The following is a 21,074-nucleotide window of genomic DNA, read 5'->3' as shown; positions in this document are numbered from 1 at the left end:
GAAGCTATACTCTCCCTTCTCCCTCCTCAAGCTTTTCATCTCTGTTCCATATTATCTCCCGTCCCTTCCTGATTACAGTTGTATCCCCAAGCAGTGACGCAGGGCCACTTCCTGACTGACAAGCAATAAACCTTCTGATTTATTAACAGTCAGGAGGAGACAGAGGAAGCCAAAACGTATTAGTAAGGCTCAGGGTCTGACAGGACTCTGATGATCTAGCCTACTTTCTTTCTTGTTCCTACAGCCATGAAGACCCCAGCTCTATGAGCAATGGCAATACATGGCAATACATGTCTTCAATATGGCACTAGTTGGAAAGTAACTAAGTAGGCCTACAATAATTAGCATAGCTGAGTTTAATTTCAAAGCTCTTGAGTATATTTCATGTTTCTGTGAACGTATAATTCTACTTTACTGCAATTCAGAGTAAAATATACCATTACTTTTTAACTAAAATCTAGTTTAATTTGGCAGCTGTCGTTACGTTTTAAGGTTTTACAAAGAGCAGGGCTACAGCATGCTAGCAGCTCTGTCTAAGCTAAATGCTAGTGCTCACATGCTAAATGTTATGCTACCAGACAAATGTTTACTCTCTTAGTTAGCGTGTTAGCCTCAGTTAGCCTGCTAACACATACTGATTAGCGTTAAAAGCCGAGTACATCAGAATGCTTATGGGAATAACATTTGCAGGTTGTTATACATAAAATGTGTTTTGTTTCCTGATGATGGAAATAGATTTGAAATGAAGGAATCACCAATGTTATTACAATTCATCTTGAGGGAAACACTTCATCTGCATCAGAGTTGTTGATGGACAACATATTACTAGACCGACTGGAGAACTGGGTGGGACTTTCGGAAACAGTTCTGAATTGGTTTGAATCCTACTTAAAGGACAGAAACAACTTTGTTTCTATAGGTAAATACACATCTGAGTTGACAAATATGACATGTGGGGTTCCTCAAGGCTCCATCTTGGGGCCTCTTCTCTTTAACATATACATGCTACCACTGGCTCAGATAATGAAGAACAACAAAATAAGTTACCATAGCTATGCAGATGACACACAAATTTACGTAACAATTTCACCAGGAGACTATGCTCCAATTCAAACACTGAGTAAGTGCATTGAACAAATCAATGACTGGATGTGTCAGAACTTTCTCCAATTAAACAAAGATAAAACTGAGGTAATGGTTTTTGGAGCCAAGGCAGAACGTATAAAAGTTAGCGCTGAGCTTCAGTGTGCAATGTTCAAAACAACAGATAAAGCCAGAAATCTAGGTGTAGTCATGGACTCTGACCTGAGTTTCAACAGTCACATTAAAACTGTTACTAAATCAGCCTACTATCACCTAAAGAATATATCTAGGATTAAAAGACTAATGTCACAGCAGGATTTGGAAAAACTTGTCCATGCTTTTATCTTCAGTAGACTCGACTACTGCAATGGTGTCTTCACAGGTCTCACTAAAAAATCTATTAGGAAGCTGCAGCTGATTCAGAACGCCGCTGCTCGAGTCCTCACTAACACTAAGAAAGTGGATCACATCACTCCTGTTCTGAAGTCTTTACACTGGCTTCCTGTGTGTCAAAGAATAGATTTCAAAATACTGCTGCTGGTTTATAAAGCACTGAATGGTTTAGGCCCAAAATACATTTCTGACCTCCTGCTAAATTATGAACCATCCAGATCTCTCAGGTCTTCAGGGACTGGTCAGCTTTCTGTCCCCAGAGTCAGAACTAAACATGGAGAAGCAGCGTTCAGTTATTATGCTCCAAATATCTGGAACAAACTCCCAGAAACCTGCAGGTCCGCTGCAACTCTGACTACTTTTAAATCCAGGCTGAAGACTTTTCTTTTTGTCGCTGCTTTTAATTGAACTATTCATATCTTAGACTGCACTGTAACTTTTATCCATGTACTTTTTTCTTTTAATGTTTAATTGACAGCACTGTAACTTTTATCCATGTATTTTTTCTTTTAATGTTTATTTTATTAGCTTTTCTTTTTAATGACTGATTTTAAATGCCATTTTCTTAATCTCTTTCATTTTTTGTAAAGCACTTTGAATTGCCTTGTGTTGAAAAGTGCTATATAAATAAACTTGCCTTGCCTTGCCTTGGACCAACATTGCCATGCCTAGAGCTTCCTTGGTAGCAACACGGCTAATATGGTAACCTTATAAAACCTACTAAAACAATAAATCACCAAACTAGTACTAAACTGTATAACAACTGACCTAAAGTTAAATACCAACCAGATAGGTGTGTGCATTGTTGCTTTATTATTATCATCAATCTAGTAATGTAATAGGTTACATGATAAAATATCAGTCACAGAATTGACCCTTTCCTATGTTGTGATTTTTTTTAGATATTTTCAATTTGTACATCAGTGAACAATCTGAATACTTCTTCCTCAGGTGTTTGACAGGGACAGTGAAAAGGGAAAGTGATTGGCATGATCCCTGAGAGTTATTAGCAAGGATCCAGGACTCCCCTAATGGTAAATTGTAATGTTGACAGCGATTGACAGACAGGTAATCAGACAGGTGGAGAACATTCACCAGGTCATACATGTGCATATAACTCACTGCATCCAGTGGGGCCTGTTCACTGCTTGAGAATGAGAATCACAGGAGAATTGATGGTGGTGATGAGGCAGCGGGCAGATCCCATTATCAGCTCAGCAGAGGATAAGCTTGGAGAACAGGTTGATGACACAGAACCTTCCAACCAATGGCTGGAATATGTCAGCATAGTGGCCTCAATCCTAATTGAACATCTGCATAAGACACAGAGCAGCGGCAGTTTTGAAAAATACTCATAGGAGAGGTAGAGAATGTAACTAAAGTTTTGCAAGCTAGCAGTGGTCTATGATTGTCGAGAAACTTTGCAGAAGAAAATAGTGGTGCACACTATTCACATTTGGTTAAAATGTTAAACCAATGTGTTCAATTGTATTTAAGAGAATTAAAAGAACAAGGAAAACCAATGATGAGAAGATATGTTGAAATAAAGGTAGAAAAGTGGCTGAAAGAGAAAGCAGATGTATAGGTAAAGCTTTAGTCGTTTAGTGGATGTTCTGTGATGGAAGCTAATCCTGATTACCTCGGACATGCAGGAGGCTGCTCTCACGCAGTTACACATTGTACACATAAACTACACTCATTGCATCTGTTTACCAAGGAGAGGTGCAATGTAAACCTACTCTAATAAAGTTCTGCATAAATATAAACAGGGTAACGCTTTATATTACAAAAATATACAGAAGAATGACCACAAAGTAAAAATTGCCATTTTGTAAACTTGGCCACGTGTTTTTATCATAGAATGATTGTATTTGATGACTGGTTTAAAGCTGGCTAATTGTATTAGTTTAAAGGAGAGGTGTCATGGCCATTTCCACTGATCATAATTCCATTGTTGAGGTCTACTAAAATAGAAAAATACTGTGCAATTTTCCAAACTCACATTGGTTTTGCATACAGCATCTCTTTAAAGTATGTGTATTCAGCAGTATTCACTCTCTCCACTAAACGGCTCGTTGCAGCTCTTGCCCCCCGTCGTGGATTGGTCAATTTGGACCAATCAGCGGGGGCTTAACGTAACAGCTCCGCGGACGTAACGTAACGGCTCCACGGATTGGCCCATTTGGTTCCGGGTACCGCATGACCGTATCGCGTCATAGTTCTGGGCGTGGCTACTGGGTGCTTCTACGACACAGCACCCAGGAAGTAAAAAATGGACAATGACGTTTCACCAACGAGGCGTTTTGGGGAGGTATTTTCTGTTTTAGAGTTTTACATCAAATGGAAATTGCTCAACAAGTACAAGAACCTTCCAATCTTACAAATGTACTTCATGTACTTTCTATTTTAGAGGCAACGATTCCCTCTTGTGGCCGTCAGTAGAATCGACTCCTTGAACTTGACATTTGCTAAGAATGTTAAAGGGTGTATATTTAAGGTAACATGAAGAAATAAATTGCACTAAAGACTAACAGTGTGTTGCTTTGTTTTATTGTGAAATCTTTAACATACTCTACACAGGAGTGCACAGGCCTTACAGAACATGCCCCGCATGCATCAACATTATTGTAATAAACTATTGCTGATCTTACAGAAAACCTGAAACAAAAATATACAAAACTACAAATATTAAGTAGAGTAAAAAACGAACAAAAAACAATTCTAAAAACGTTCCCTCATGCTATGTATAGTACAAAAAAGGTCCCCAAATAGTCACTGAAAAAGGCACAAAGAAATAACGTAAAAACTAAATATAGGCACACTGTAAAAGGCACACAACCTAATGAAAAAGATTAATGATTTTAGCGACTAAATAGTGGCTTTACACACAGAAAAGCAAGGTAAACAAAGACAGATAGTGGTCGACTCACTTTCTGCAGTTGTCTATGTGCATTAGGTAGCTTTAAATGCTTGAGCTAACTTTCCAGAAGAGTGCAGAAGAAAATGAATACATCTTGGAGGTACAGGAATAAAACAAATCAAACAGAGAAAAACAAAGACTTAAAAGAAACATAAGAGAGGAAAGAATGATAGATGAGGATGGAGGGGGAGGGGGTCCTCTCCAGCTCAGGACAACAAGCAGAGCAAAAACAAGAAGACTAGAAAAGGACCTAGGTCAGGAGGCACAACGCCAGCGCTGCCCCTCCCCGAGATCCTTCCTCCCTCTTTCCCTCGCTCCTCCTTTCCCAGAGAAAAACTGGCAAGGAAACTCTGGTAGACCCCCCCCCACACTTCAATCTTTCCTTCCCTCGCATTTCATTCTCTTTCATGTTCTTTTACTCGTCACTTCTATTTTTTATACCTCCTTCTTTCTGCATTTTCCCCAACTCCGCTCTCTCCCTCCTCATGCCTGATACAAATCAGCAGCATGTGGGCTTAATGGAAACCAGACCCTGACCCATTCCTCTCTAGCCTGCAGGCTTCTTCTGTGTACACTTAAATCTATTTAGTTTTAGCATGAAATGATGAAGAAGAAGAGAAGATACAAAAGATGGACACTGCTGCTATTGTTTTACTCTTCACAGGTCAAGCCTAGTTGGAGAGGATGTGTAAAAAACACACTTTTCAATTCTTCTTGTTAACTGTGAATAAATCCCTCCTCCTCTTGCATTTCATCCAAGGCCCGGCACCAGTCGTATATCAATATGTCTCCACTGGGGATTGTGTTTTACTGGTGTAGTCGAAACAGTTATCGTGGCTGTGGTGGGAGGAGGGGAGGCTGGAGCCCTGGTGTCTGTGTGCAAAAAAAACGATATGTGCCTTTGTTTGGGTAAGTAGTCTCTATGTCAATGTGTGTGTGCTTATCTGGACATGCATGCACCAATGAGTGCCGTTAGGGTTTTTTGGAGATCATGTGACGTTGGTGCATGTGTGTGAGAGAGGGCTCAGTGGAAAATGGACACACACAGCTGTCTGACATTCCTACACAAACACACACATCTGTGGAGCAATCTTAGCAAAACAGAAAAGACAACAATAAATGTAAAAGTGCAAATTATCTGCTCTAAACAAAGAAAAAAGATTGGTGGAGGCACCGTAGTCAAGCTAATGAAAGTCTTGTTCAACATTGTATGTATGATGTATGTGTATAGCTACAAGCACTCATGTGTGTATGTACAATATGTGTGCTACTGTGTAATGTATGTGCATTATCGACTTTGTCTGCATTTATACTACAAAAGATCTTCGGTCCCTTCTCTGTACAATAAGAATTGATTAAAAAAAGTGTGTCATCTGACATTCGGTGCCAGACACTTGTTTTTTAACGCTGGGATAGGAATATATATTTTTTTCCTTTAAGAAAAAGAGGTTATTTATCAGATGTTGAGAAGGCACAAGGGGAGGCACAGGAGAAACACTGTAGGTCCACTGGCAATGATTTGACCAAGTTTGCATTATTTCACATGAGCAATAGAAGTTCTCACAATGAATGGGGCCCAAAGCGGTGACTCATCTGTGGCTTTCTTAAACTTGCGTCAAAGCTGCTTTCCACTCTGACGTAAGTACAAACTCTGACGCCAACGGCCGTAGAAGAAGTGATGAAATCTGGCTCTATCGCTTCAAAGTCTGTGCCTCACACCCAGTTCTGCAACGAACGCTTGCAGTGCACCAAGGCCCTCGGAGTTTCCTTCTTCTGTAGAGTCCTGAGGATGCCGTAAATTAGGACCAGGATGCACAGGATGAGGAGCAGAGGAACAATCACCATGATCAGAGTCATGACCTTTGATTCATTGTCGGCCTCCGTCACAACCACGTTGACCTCTTTGTCCTCCTCCTCCTCCTCCTCCTCTGTGTTGTCAGGCTGAGAGTCTTTGTCTTTGCCGCTGTCCGGCTCTTTGTGCTCATCTCTGCCTCGATCTGAAGGGTCCACTGGTTTGTGTTTTGGTTCCTGCTCGGTGTCCGTGTCGGGCTTTGGGTCAGGGGCCCCCACACAGCCCATGAAATCCTTCAGGATGGAGCGAGGGTAGCCTTTCTCTGGTTCTGACTTGCGATTGTCAAACCTCCAGTAGTTGGAGCCTTTGTAGAAATAGGTGTGAGCTGCATGAGAGAAAAATAAAATAGATTTAAGTCAATCAACTCATGTGCAATGGATTATTATGTGAATATACTGTAGACCATGTGTTGATATTTGGTGTCCTTGCCTGTAAGGAGTAACACTTATAACTTCCAAATATGATGGATTAAGGGCTTTATACATTCCTTATAAACCAAGGATGCACAGATACTCAGGTATTCAAGTGATACTGAATAACATTACTGGACAAAAATCCCTGTATCAGATTATGTGAAAAAAGAAAAAGAACTTTTAGCGTAAACTATGGTTCAACAAGTCTCATTGAGGTGTAGGCTACATTAAATGTTGAGTAATACTATAATATTATATGAACTGCAAATGGCTAATTTTATATTTACTGCTGCTTATTGTCAACCATATTTGATCCATGTATGTTGATCTGCTGCCTCTGACATATTACCTGTGAGTTTTAGATTTGTGCATAGACTGGGTACATCTGCAAACAAATAGCCCTTCTTGGGATAAATATGGTTGTCTCAATCTGAATCTAACATCACAATACAAATGTGTTAATATAAAACTACAAGAAAGTAATTAACTCATAACATGTGATACATAAATGTACTACAATTTAGCATTGGAATGCAACAAAATAACTCCATACTGTACTCAGGGCAGATTTATGGGTGTAATTGACACTCTGTACTTCAGACCAGGCTTGCAGAGGCATTTGAAGAGTTTGGGTGGACTTTGCATTTACAGTAGAGCAGCTCTGCCTGCCAAAAATCTAATTTCCAAAAGAAAGGACAGGCTAACCCTCAAACCAGAGCTCTCATTCCTTCTCCCTCTCCCTCTCTCATCCCCTCATCCTTCTCCCTGCTCTGCTTGCTCCAGTCTAACCAGCGGCCTCAGATGTAATTGTGTCCCTGTCTGTCTCTAACACCCCCAATTTCACCCCTGTAACCTTTCATTCTTTCTCTATACTCACTCATGTTATTCCCCTGCTTTCAACACTGTATGCACAGCTTTGAGGCCTGTTGTGATTTTTATAAACAGAAACTATTCCCTTCCTCTAAATAATGGCTTTATTTGCTCTACTGAAAGTCAATATTTACCGCTGTCATCGCTGAGAAAGGCTCCTTTGGGTGAATGAGGGATTTTGCCCCATCTTTCTATCGGCTTTGGGAAGTCACGGTCTGTAGTGCGGGTCTCCTCATTGTATCGCCAGTATCTGCACACAGAAAATAAGATGAAGGAGGACATACTAAGTTATAAAAAGTTTCACACTTCTATATATTGGATTTCTATATGTTCATGTTTACATGTTTAAATATAAAAAATACACATTATTTTTTGTATACTGTCCGTCTAAATAAACCTGTATCCCCCTCTGCCTAAAACACTTTATTGTAGCGCATGTCTCTTTGAGCCTCTCAAAAAAAAAGTCCTATACTGTTCTAATTCACTTGCAACATAATATGGCACATCTTTTCTGAAGGAAGTTCCAGACTGTATAAAAAATGGACGTAGCCATTTTGACAGTGCAGGGTTTCCCACACATAGACTATACTTGGGCGGGCCGCCCAGGTATATTAACGGCCGCCCAAGTATATTTCGCGACCCATTTAGTTTTTTTTTTTTTTTTTTTATAATTTTTTTTTTTAATATTTTTTTTTTTTATTCGTCCGTGACCACGACGCCATCTGCGATCGCTTAACTTGTGGACAATGATCCCTCGCTCCCTTGCTCTGATCTCGCCTCCTTCTGGCCTGTTAAGTGGCCTGCCTCACACAGGGTGACTGGCTGTCCACATGATGTGGCCTGCCGACATGGCCACTGTCATACAGATCATAAATCAAAGCCCTTGATTGGTCTCTGTGTGTCATTCAAGCTCGGGATAACCTCAGCTCAGGTGAGGTAAAGGACTCTCTGAGTGTTTAGATAGTTAACTTAGTCTAAGTTCTCAGTGGGTCTCAAACGGTGTGGTCACCATTTATGTAAACACATATTTCCATTTGAGAGGGTAGTGATTGGTCTAATGGATAGTGAGGTGGGCTGAAGATCGGAAGGCTGTGAGTTCAAATCCCGCCAGGAACACCAACACTAGTGTGCCCTTGAGTAAGGCACTTAGCCCTTAGTTACTCCAGGGAGAATGTCCCTGTAATCGGTCATTATAAGTCGCTTTGGATAAAAGCCTCAGCTAAATGAAATGTAATGTGATTAGTAAAATATGCATGAATAAATAAATAAAAAGTTAACTAGGTGAAAAAAGGTAAGATACACTTTTAAAACTTGTTGAGAGAAAACTAGTCTTTGCTGCTGCCTCAAAGAGGAGCAGGGGGAGAGGATGGAGAGGATGGAGAGGGGGGAGAGGAGGGAGACAGGAGAGGCTGATTCAGGAGCACAGACAACTATAAATGAACCAAAACTAAATTAATAAACAAGTTTCAGTGTTTTTTTCATATTGGAAATGGTATGTTATTGGTTATGGCCTTGATTTTATGATTATTTAAATGTATACAGTTCTGTTAAATATAGGTGTTTCCATAGATCTAGTCTCTTTATTTTCCCCTCAAAATGCACCAGATTGATGCATTTAACTCCAAAATAAAAAATAAAATCTTACCGGGGGGGCATGCCCCTGGACCCCCCTAGAGGATTTGAGGTCGACCCCCACTAAAAATCACATGGATAGGTTCCTAAATACATTAATAAATACATTTATTTTTTTAAATAGTAACCCATTTCCATATGTTCATGTGTGGGTAGTAGAGTTAAACTATAGGGCTATCATTATGGACCCTGCCTGTACCTGTTCGCTCTGCCATCGCGTGAAGGGTCTGCTAACAAGCGACCAACAGAAAGGTTAATGTTGTTGCACGTCACCTCAACCCCCACCGCTACCACCACCCCCCAAAGTATATTTCAGATCTGTGGGAAACACTGGCAGTTAATGGACCAGCACCAGAGGCATTCCCATACACACAGGCGTTGGAGCTGTTCTTCATGAAATCCCAGAAGGATGAAGTGCTCTGACAAACAGTGCCATCTTTGCGCAAAATGATTATACCGGAATGAAAAGTCAATAAATAATGTTGTTAAAACTTTTTTTTTTTTTTCGCTCACCCCCCCCCTTGCCACCACCCGCCCAAGTATATTTCATATCTGTGGGAAACACTGCAGTGACTTGACATTCTTCCAATTCCCGGCTATTTTTCAAATGGGCAAAAACTCTGGATTGGTGGTGAAACTGGTGCGGGACAGGGTGAGAGCAGAGCACACAGCCAGCGGCTGCGACCTGTGATGGTATATGTCACTCAAAGCCCACAGGTAGGCATAACTTTTAGGCCGTATTACAGATAACAGGTAAAAGTCCCAACCCCTAGTTGTCATGAATGGGAGAATTCGCTACAGAGACCAAAATGAGTTCATTGTACCTGACTAGGGATGTAACGATATATCGAATATCGCGATAAATAAATGTCTCAATACCGTCGTGAGACTGACAAAATCTACCGTGATTTAAAAAAATAATTAAAAATATTTTTTTCTTTTTTTTTAAACCTTTATTCAACCAGATGGTCCCATTGAGATCATCGATCTCTTTTTCAAGGGAGACCTGTCCAACATGGCAGCAAGTAGGTTACAACATGAACATAAAACAACAGAACACAAAAGGACATCGTATTTACAGGGCTACATGTACATACCTAGAGACATTGACAAGTACCAACAGTATATGTATATCTCGCCCTGTCAATAAGCCTCACCTTCTTGGCAAAAACTGTATTGTTTTTGAAGTGGTGGAGAGACAATGCACAGTTTTACCCACTGCTGTCACCCATGGCCAAAGCATATCTCTCTGTCCCAGCAACATCAGTACCAAGCAAGAGAGTTTTTTCCACAGCAGGGGCTATTGTAAACGCCCAAACATCCCAGCTTCTACCTGGAAATGTGGACACGCTCATATTCCTAAAAGATAACCTTGATGACGCTGAGTGAGTGAGTTAGAGTTGAGTTACTTGAAAAACTAAAGTAAAACTTGATTTATTCTATTGCAGGGTCTGATTATTATATTGTTGACACTTTAAAATACTACTATCCTACTAAAATGCTGTACAAATCAGATTTATTATTTAATAAAGAAAAAAAAAACATTGTTGTTCTTTATTTTTCAATACCGCGATAAATATCGTACCGTGGACTTTTTATCGCGATATTATCGTACCGTGAGTTTTTGGTATCGTTACATCCCTATACCTGACTGTAGCAGACTTTCTGCTGAAAAGTCAGGCCTTTTTCAATTGGGTTCAATGGGGATGACTTGCTTTTAGAGCCAACATCAAGTGGATGTTTAAGGAACTGCAGTTTGGCGCACCAAAAGTTGCTTCTTCAGTGGTTTTCAACTGTTGTAAGAAATACCTGGAGGTATATGCCAATGAGCCTGCATGGTTTGTTGAATCCCATGACCCAAGCAGCCCGCAAAAAATGACCACTTGTCTTAGTTCCCAGTTTGTTGGTTGATAGGCACTCAAGATACACAAATGTATATGCTTAAACACAGAAAAAGTGTTTTTTTAGAACTGCTTTAATAAATTACAATATGTTTCCTTTGATTTCTTACATTATATTTTCAAATCTTGCTGCGTGTCTCTGACACACTGTACCTGTCTCCACTGAAGAAGTATGTGTATCCATTGGGCTCCCACCAGATTGCTGTGTCAATCTTGTGAGCAGGGACTCCCTGTCCGTACTGATGTAGAGGCTGTGGGTATCCCGGCACAACGTCAGCCTCCCTGAACACCCAGTATTGTTCATCTGCGGGGACAAAATGATTGAGTTTACATGTTACGTGTTATATGGCAAAGAGAGGGGGGAAATATGAGAGAAAAGTTAATGAGGGAGAGAAAGAAAGGAGGGAGAAAAAAGCCATGGCACATGAAGTCAAAGTGATGGCCAGAGCATATGGCATATGTCATGGGGTTTACTCACTCCAGAAGAAAAGTAGAAAGGACAGTGAAGTTAGAAATAGTAGGCACAACACTTATTTTCCAAGATTTACCCATGTGGGAGCCAATTTCTTGTATAAGTTCATTTTTTGGAAACACTTTTAAGCCACTTTCCACCTACACTGCCAGGACACTGGAGAATTGCAACATACTGTACTGAGCTAAGTAGCTTCAGTAAGTCTGTGCAGAGGGGCTTCTAGAAATTAGTGCAAATATGTTTACATTATGTTCTTCGTACTACAGGTTTTAAATCATTTTGGATTCACATGAGCAACATTGTCGCAGATTCGGAAGCATTTACTTTCAAATCTTAGGAGATAAATACAAATATGTAACAGTTATCACCCATGGATGTTAATGAGTGTTAATCAATTCAAGCCCAATGTTCCAAATGTTCCTGAATGGGGTTAACAATCTGTGCAGCATACGTCAACCACCATTCTCAGATTTGGATAATGAACCCCACCCCACCCCTAAAAAAGCCTTTCATGGGTAATAAAAGAAAATCTGTGATCGAAAGTAAAGAAAATCCTGAAAATGCATCACAAATCACCACACGGCCTGACTGTAAAAGTGAGTGCTCTGCAGCTGTTAACATCTGGAGCAGCGTACTGCAGGAAGGCTGATGCAATCCTCCACCTCTCCCAGGAGGCCTGTTGGGGCTCAGCTGGAGCCACAGAGTCACACTGGAGCAGCGACAGCCGCCACGCTGCACAGGCCTCGCTCAAGACGCCAAATGATCTCAGCAACACACACTTATACACACACGGACTCTGTGATGCACATGCAAACACACAGTACACTCAATAGTTTCCATCTGCAGAAATATTGTCACAGTGTTAATACAATGAATCATGATCCTCTTCTTGTGTTATATGTCTGCCAAATACCAAGAGTTATAGCCTTGTTGAATTATTTCCTTATCCTCGTAAATCACATTGTTTGCTTGTAAAGAAAATGCTGAGTTTGCGCTGCTTTCCATTCAGTCCGACCCGTTTAAATCAATGCACAGATTAGTGTTGATCTCCACATCTTGTGGTTATGTAACAGCTCCACATTGGCTCCAGCTTTGCTTGGGGGAGAAACATTACGGAAATTAACCGGCCTCTTGTTGTGCCCTTAAGCGAGGAGAAAAACCATAACACTGCCTGCTTTTAAATAGCTTCTTAAAACCCACCTCTTCTCCTTAGCGTTTTAACATTTGGCGTTTCAACATCTTTCAGAGTGTTGCTTTTTTGCATTTAAATAGTTTTTTGTTTTTACTTGTACTTGTTTTATGGTGTGTGAGCTGAGCTGTATTACTTTTTTGTATGCTTTGTTTTATCTATTTGCCTGTACAGCACTTTGGTCTGGAGGTTTAAAGTGCTTTATGAATAAAGTTGTATTGTATTGTAAAGCTCAGTGTGGGATTTTAATAAAATGCAAACCTAACAGAGTGCAGTCCACTCAGCATGTTGACAGGTTTTATTGGTGATAAACAGCTTCGGCATACCTTTAAAGAAGACAAATTTTCCATCGTGGCGCTCGTAAGCTGCGTCAATGTCACTAGGCAGGCCGATCCAGAAGACTGATATGGGCATGGGGTAGTTATCCAAGACCCGGTTCCTCCGCACACGCCAGAACCAGCGACCCTGCCAAGCAAAATAATGATGTTTATCTTTTAGCTTATCTTCAGTCAGAATTATTTATTGTTCACTTCCCATTGCATGACTTGAATGTTGTTTTGACTCAAATAACGGTCGTGTTTAGATCGTACATCTTTCATGTGCTTGTTTTTATCAGGTCAGGGGTTATAAAAACACTAGTGGCAGTTTTATTGCGGTCCAATCCAAGCAAACATTTATATTAAACTGTGTTTCTGAACAACCATATGAAATACTTCTTTACTTCTCACCTTAAAAACAAACATCTCCCCCCTCAGCATGGTCACCGTGTCAAAGTCCCCGTCACAGATATTGGGGGGCTGGTTGTCGGGCAGTTTGGGAGGGCGGGGAGGAGCAGGGGGCTGAGGAGGAGGCGGAGGAGGCGGGACATCTCTTCTGACGTACGGGGTGACAGGGTCAGGCTGAGAGTCTGTGGGGGTGGAGGTGCGGAGGACGGGAGGAGAGGTAGGGCTGTGGCTCGGCTCCGGGGGGGCTGGGGGGTGTGGGCTGCGGTCGGGCGGGTTGGGCGGGGGGTCGGTGGGAGAAGTTGAGGTGGGTTTATCTTCGGGTGGAGAGGAGGAGGTGAGGGAGTCATCGTCAGGATTGTTGTCATGGGGGGGAGGAGAGGTGGGTGGAGCAGCCGTGGGGAGGGGGGGGCCTGAGGATGAAGAGATGGAGGGCTTAGAACAAGTTAAAGATTTGTGAGGATTTATTTTTCACGCTCATATTTCAACTGAAAAATGTCAATCTGAAATTAAATAAATGCCTCATTAGAAATCAATCACTTCTCTCCCGCTGAATGTCTTCTTCAACTCTCCCTCACACAAAGAAAGAAAGCCTAATTTACCATTATGAACAGCGGCTATAAGCTCACTTGACTGCGACTGTGCTGCTGCTCTTTGGAAAAAACGACCCGCTGGTTGCTAAGCGATGGAAATACACAGATACAGCTATACAATTATGTAATATGTACGGACAGCTGATGGGCCCATAGACGTATTGAGTTACTTGTTCTTCCAACGCTGTTCTGCCTCCAACCTTTGTCCACCTTTTTTCTCTGAAAAATTAAGATTCAGATGTCCAATGACTATGGTTAAAATGTGGCTTAAAAGTGGATAAAACCGTGAATTTATGACAACCACTATGTAACGTTGAAAGCATTTGAAAGGGGGGTGAGATGTCACCAGAGGAGACTAAATGAAAAATACTGTTACCTTGATTAAAAAGTGGTAGCTCCATGTTTAAAATAGTTTGAAACATTTTGGTTACATAATTACACAAATCAACAGGATATATAACATACGTTTAATCTTTTGTAGTCATTTTATTGATAAGATATTTCACTTTTAAGTGATAAGTAAATAGTTGAGTAGCTAAAAACGTATCGGCCTCTTGAATAAAAATCTCTGTCAAAGGAACGCAAATGTTTGTGATTTATTCTCTATTCAATCAGAGCTTTTCTCTAGCTCAGTGCTTCGTTGCTCCGTTTGATTTAGGGAACTACTGTATAATTTTAGCCAAAACATTTACCTCACAGTATTTACAGCAGCAGGCCTGAGTAGGCGTATCAATAAGCCAGAGTTGTGTGGGTATGGAAAGATTGGGAGTTTCCTGGGCAAACTTTAACTATAGGAGGAACATTCAAATAGTACACTTAAATGTTTTATCTGTATTTGTATCTGATACAAGAGAGGCGACCGTTTCGGAACAATAGATGGTAATGAAAATAGTTTTTGTCTAAAAATCAGTAAACAATGTCTGCAATGGATTTATGTCTTCAGTTTAAGAGACAAATTAGTGTTTCGGCCTGTAATTACAGCTCCTAAAACATGGCCGCAGCAGACAAATAGCAACACATATATACATAAAGGACACTCTAAAACACATATGAGGCTTTTCTCTAGCCAACAGGCACACATACAAAGATGTCATCTGTCAATTAACAATGCCATCCATTGAGAAGAGAATGCATGACAACATCATAACGGCACGCAAGATATGCTGTATTGAGCGAGGTTCTTGTGATTTATGTGTGTGGTTGGCCGTTTGCACAGAGCTTCTTTCGAAGCCTTCTTGTGTTCCTGTGTGCAGATGTGATACAGCCGATTGTCTGCACTTCAACCCTTACTGATTTTAGATCCAAAAAGCATGAAGAGTATGAAGTCAAAACATCAAAAGAGTTCGAGTTCAGTTTGTTTTGTGTGTTTCTGCTAAGGCTAAACCATGATACTAATCAGGTCTTGGTGGTAAGGTTAGAAAAGGCTTTCTAGTTGTGTATATCAATGAATAGATCTTAATCAATGTAAGCTGTGTTATGGTTCAGTTAAGTATCTTTGCACTAGCTGATGGAAAAATCTGACATTAAAGGGCTCACTGTGTCAAGTTCAAATCCAAATTCTGCTCTGGTGGTGCCTTAAAATACTGCATTGTTGAAGCCATAAATAAAACCAATGATATAAATAGGTGTGTCTGGACAGTGCGTGCCTCTTACCGTATATGTACTGTATTCCTTTGATGTCATCCTCGTGTAGGGAGAAGTTATGTGTGTGAGTCCACTGGTAGAGAGGAGCCATTATGGCGCTGGGGTTATCAGAGTGCTCCAGACCCAAAGCGTGACCGAGCTCATGGACCGCAACCAGGAAGAGGTCAATACCTGCAGTGACACACATATTGTTTGTACATTTGTTTAAATATTTATACAAAAAAAATGTCAAATGACAAAGGAATTAACTTAATATGATACAGTTGATTCATATTGGCAATAGACTAATTTTTTGCTAAAAACGTATCATTATGAAGTAACTATAAATTGCACATGTAATATAAAATAATGACACCATCTGCATTTATATTGGTTCCCTATAGGCTTGATTTCACTATGCAACTCTGTATGCCACCGGGGTGCATTCTCATGGTAAAATGAAGGCTCAATGTATACCATAAAGGAAGTGCATCAACTATTGGGCAACCAAAACAGGAAGAGGAAAGCTAATAAATATTTTTAACAAGCTAAATGGCTGGTTAGATTTTATTAGTATGGCATTACAGCAAGCTTGTAGACACATCCAATTCTCATGGACATGTACCCAGTGAACCTTTACTGCTGCAGCCCAGTTAACCAGAAGAGACAGAGAAATGATGCTGTTGCCAAAAGGTCACAAGTTCAATCCCCACTAGAAAAAAAGAGTCAACTGACTTACCTTCTGGGTTTTTATTGTCCAATGTCCAAGGCTCATCTTCATCAAAGTGTACATCCCCACCGATTCCTGGTCCGGGGTAGTAGGCATGGGCCAACGACCCTCCCTCGCCATCAAACAATGACATATCACCGTGGTAACCAGAGGCAAACAACAACAGGATGTCAGAGAGCTCTGACTTGCTGCCGTTGATGCTGTGGTTGTTGTGTTCAGCAGGTAACTCCTCAAAGGTGAGCGGCGTGACCCGTCTCCACACGTCGAAGGCGTTGCGGATAGCTTTGTACGTCTGCTCCTCGCCCAGCAACGCGTGATATTTTAATAAACTAGAGCCAGAAGAAAAAGCCTATTAGAGATGTTATGCTATTGCTTTGTTGTTGAATTTCTTTTACATGTCAGTGCTATAAACCTGTAGGTGATGTGGTCTTTGTCCCACTGCTTTCCAGTGAGAGTGTAGCGCTTCTTTCTAGCACCAACATCAATCTCCTCTGCCTTTCTGTCTGGGAGGCCACAGCGGGGCAGACGCATCGCCCTAAGCACACAGAAACAGACACACACATTACAAACATAGGATTACAAACGAATGTCACCAACATGCTAACCTAGCATGATGACTTTTTTTTCATGGCCATAAACTTGACCCTTATACTGTTTGCGGTAGCTTTTGTGATTTCTTGAAATGTTTTATTTATAGTCCTTTTTGATAGACTCTTCACAAAGCTGGACATTATTATTCTAAACCAGCATGGAGCACTTAATCTAAGCCCTTTTTCAGGACTAATCTCTGACAAACTAAAATGTGAAAACAAAGTGAATTTGTCATGTTAAAGGAATAGTTTGACATTTTGGGAAACACACTTAATCACTTTTTTGTCAAGCATTACTGTAAATGAGGCGACTGCCAGTAGCCGACTTAGCTTAGCACAAAGACTGGAAAAAGATGGAAACAGCAAGCCTCGCTTTGTCCATAGGTAACTACAAACATGTTTTCTTTTTTACTTGGTTTCTGTTCTTTAAGGGATTAAACAACAACACATTATGTGTTAAATAATGATGTGCTGATATGCAGATTCTGTTAACTTTGCAGAGAGCTAGGCTAGCTGCTTCCCCTTTTCCTGTAACAGGGCTAAGCTAAGCTAATTGGTTGCTGCTGCTTTTTTAGCTTCACATAACAGTGGTATTAATATGTGTTCTCTTACTCTTGGGAATAAGGAGTATTTACAAAACTTTTCCTCTAAGACCTTGTCATTTTTCCTAGAACTTCCAGGGAACAGGTCTAATAAAATGAGGCCACAGATGAATGTGAGGATATATAACACAATAGCCTGACTAGCCTCATTAGTTATGATGTGATATAAGCTAAATTAAACTATAATCCAAACCATATGGGCATAAAAACGTATTACAAGCTGGCATTGTTTCTCCGCCCCTGGTAATACAGACAAATTAATATGACAAAGTTATTATGTGATGGGGAAAAGCCAGAGCTATGAAAAAAATTGCTTCATGATGGTTGAGGTTTGTTGACCGACCCGAGGCCATAGAAGGCATACAAATGAAGGATCTAAAAAATGGCAATCAATGTAAAATAAAGTCCAACATGATTTTAAAAAATCCCTCAAGATCTCTGGATTCAGTTTGTGGTCACTGCTCACACAAACGTAAAGTGATGTTGCGTGTCTTTGGGACAAAAACAACTGCAGAATAAAACCAAAATAAATACTTTCTTACACAACAGTAGCAGGGTCCATCTCTCCGGTCACCTCCAGGCCATAGAAGCGCTGCATGTCACCGATGGCTTTGGAAAGAATCTGAGCCGACTGCATGGTGGACATCTGACCGCTCGCCTGAGACAGGTAGCCAAATTTACGAAGCCACGCCTGTGAGGAGACAGTCAGATTTACTTAGTCTTCCTTTGGAAAAGTTCCTAAACACATGTTTGTTTTTGTGTGTGCGATACATTTGTATGACAGCTACAACTGTTTAGGCTTATCCACTGTCTAATGACTAGAGGGAGCATCTGAGGAGTTAAAAGAAAAGTAGAGATAGAAACCAGATGGCTTCTATTAACATTACGACATTCCTGCGCCTTCTCCACACTGACAGCCAAGATGAGGAAGAGAACAGAGGAAGAAGTGGAAACAGGAAAACTAAAAGGGCAATAATAAAACTGTATGTCACTGCTGTAGTTAAACACAAAACTCTGCATGAGTCTACTTAAAATAATGGTAAAAGGCTTACACATGCTGAATTTCCCCTTTTTGCTTCATGTTTGCTGACAGTGAAATTGAGCGTGTAGAGACTTGTAGCCAGGCAAACAGGACCATGGCTCCTGGGGGGGCATCTGTAAAGTTTTGAGTTCTGCCCTTTAAAAAAGCCTTGAGAGCTCAAAAACAACGCCACAGGCCCCCTCATACAGATGGATCATGGGACTCGTACCTTCATGCATGTATGGGATGAACTTAGGCCGGGGGCAAAACACACACTCGCAACACAAAAACTCATCATGCATGAACACACTCAGGCAGAGAAAAACCTTAAAAGACCATTTCTGCATAGCATGACAAGTCTTGACCCATGTAACCTTAACGTGGGCTTATTCACCTGTGCCTAAAGAACATGAAAGAAGATAAGTAAAACCTCTGGAGGATATGACTGGATTCAACATTGTGATATTCTTACATTGTTATATAAATCAACAATATGGTATATACATGAGAATTACATTTAACAGAATGTCATTATTTTTAAAACCACAACATTAATAACTTATCTTGTGAAAATCTGAATAATGGTAACCCCTATATTCAATATACATAATCAGGATACTACAGACACTTCATACACGCTTTAATGTAGTTTTCAAACAAATATAAGGAAATGAATAGGAAATGTTCTGTCTATCAGACAGTGGTGTTCAAACAGTGATAATAATGTCAATGTCACTTATTTTGCTTAATTTATGTACTTGCATTGCTGTTCTATTTTGCATGGATCTTTTATATTACTTCTAGCTACTGTGTGTTATATGTTTCCAGTTTAAAACGGTCTCAAGAAGACATCACCAACTCATGGTCAATTTAATATTTGTTCTCTAAATCTTAAACATACACTCTTTTACAAGTTTGAAAATCAACTATTCATGTGGATATCAACTATACAAATATATTTGAATTGTATTATACCTGTAGCCTATTACTTAATCAAACATAAAGGATTTTTGTATTCCCTAATTCTGGAGGCTTCTTAAGATAAGTTGACAAATACATAAATCAACTCTTTAAATGACCTACAATTGGCTTACAAATACAATCAGAGAAAGTTGTTTCATTGTTCATATTCTGGTTATACAAATAAATGCTAAAAGTGTTGTTTTTGTAATTCAAGATTATATGATCTTTACATGATTCTACAAAAGGCAATACCATTTTATACATAGGCGTGTACCTCAAGTGCTGTGTTGTGATTTGGAAAAAGGTCAAATGACACCCCTGCAGTGCTAGAACCCACCTGATGCTTTGATGTTTAACAAAAACAAACATAAGGATATGCACTTATAACCTGCTTATGAACACAAACAAGTATACAATAAACTGAGAAAATGATCTACTCACACTTATAAATAAATTGTATGAGTAGGCTATTGTAAATTAAACTAATTAAGTTTTAGAATAAAACTACAAAAAGGGAATATCGTAACCATCTAGAAAAGTATTGTCTGTACCCAGATCCAGATGTTATACCTCAGCATTGAAGCCTTCTTCCTCCGGGACATCTGCTGCCGGGCTGCTCGGAATCAGGCAGAGTAAGGACCACAAAGTGATAATGCTCTGAGTCCAGGGCTGTTTGGGTGCCATCTTCCTTTTGCTGTTGTGGGGTGATGAAGACGTGGTGACAGAAAACACTCAAAACAGCCAAACAACTTCCTCCGGCAGGACAAAGTGCTGGACTTCTTCTCTTCTCCTCCTCTTACATCAAATCACAACCCTCCGCAACAAGTAGCCCCACTATCTGCTAATTGTTTGGGTTTGAGCACCAGAAAAAATTGCTACAAACTATGTAAAATAAAGTGCATTCACTGAACCTCGGAAAAACACGAATCGAGATGATACTAATCCATTCCCGGTTGCATACTGAGCGATTTGTCCTGGGCCAGCAGCCTCATGGCTCATCCAAGTGTTCATACAGCAGCTCCTTTCATGCACTCAGCTAACAGTGTAGCCGGCGGGCACTAAACTAGACCTTGCCCCCTTTTCCTTCGTCTACAATGGCTGATCAGACCAGCAGGCAGCAGCTGGAGCACAATGAGAAGTGCTGCAACAAGTCTCATCAAATACACTGCAAACACGGGATTAGCACACGACAAGTATTTTTTGAAGTTCAGGAGTTTCTGAACTTGTTGCGTAATGTTGCACACGACGAAAACAAAAAGAAAATCTGGACTCCAGAGGCAGGATATCAAATTTCACCTGCACCGTTTTTCTCCATAGTAGACGTACATTGCTTTTAACTCTAAACGGAAACGCGTTCTGTCAATATTTTCGAGACCGCCATCAAACAGCTGGGTTTCTGATAAAAGATGTGTAATGATTTTAAGAGACGAGAGCCCTCCTCCCTTCGCACAGCAGACCTGACTCAGCGTGCCATCTGCTGTCCTCACGCGAAACTACCTGCTGCT

At 40.5% G+C, this 21,074-nt stretch overlaps 1 protein-coding gene across 1 annotated transcript; it reads right to left on the bottom strand.

Moving 5' to 3' along the window:
* Window positions 1-4,004: 4,004 nt before the first annotated feature.
* On the bottom strand, window positions 4,005-21,037 carry mmp15a (matrix metallopeptidase 15a). Its single transcript, XM_034210656.1, has 10 exons — window positions 20,140-21,037; window positions 18,128-18,276; window positions 16,806-16,928; window positions 16,403-16,722; window positions 15,694-15,855; window positions 13,454-13,860; window positions 13,052-13,190; window positions 11,218-11,368; window positions 7,666-7,781; window positions 4,005-6,573 (listed from the first exon to the last, which is right to left on the bottom strand). The coding sequence occupies exons 1-10, from the start codon at window positions 20,251-20,253 to the stop codon at window positions 6,110-6,112; spliced, it is 2,145 nt and encodes a 714-aa protein (XP_034066547.1). The 5' UTR covers window positions 20,254-21,037; the 3' UTR covers window positions 4,005-6,109.
* Window positions 21,038-21,074: the final 37 nt, after the last annotated feature.

Source organism: Gymnodraco acuticeps, unplaced genomic scaffold, assembly GCF_902827175.1.
Source record: "Gymnodraco acuticeps unplaced genomic scaffold, fGymAcu1.1, whole genome shotgun sequence".
NCBI classification, from domain to species: domain Eukaryota; kingdom Metazoa; phylum Chordata; class Actinopteri; order Perciformes; family Bathydraconidae; genus Gymnodraco; species Gymnodraco acuticeps.
Note: the sequence above shows the minus strand (reverse complement) of the source record. Positions and strands in the feature narration are given on the sequence as shown.

What these genes read in the sequence shown, in the direction of transcription:
- mmp15a (XM_034210656.1), bottom strand. Translation starts at nt 20,253, where the DNA reads ATGGCACCCAAACAGCCCTGGACTCAGAGCATTATCACTTTGTGGTCC. An exon ending in GGACAATAAAAACCCAGAAG is followed by an intron (nt 15,856 to 16,402) that starts GTAAGTCAGTTG and finishes GTGTCACTGCAG; the next exon opens with GTATTGACCTCTTCCTGGTT. An exon ending in CTTTCTCAGCGATGACAGCG is followed by an intron (nt 6,574 to 7,665) that starts GTAAATATTGAC and finishes TCTCTCATGCAG; the next exon opens with CTCACACCTATTTCTACAAA.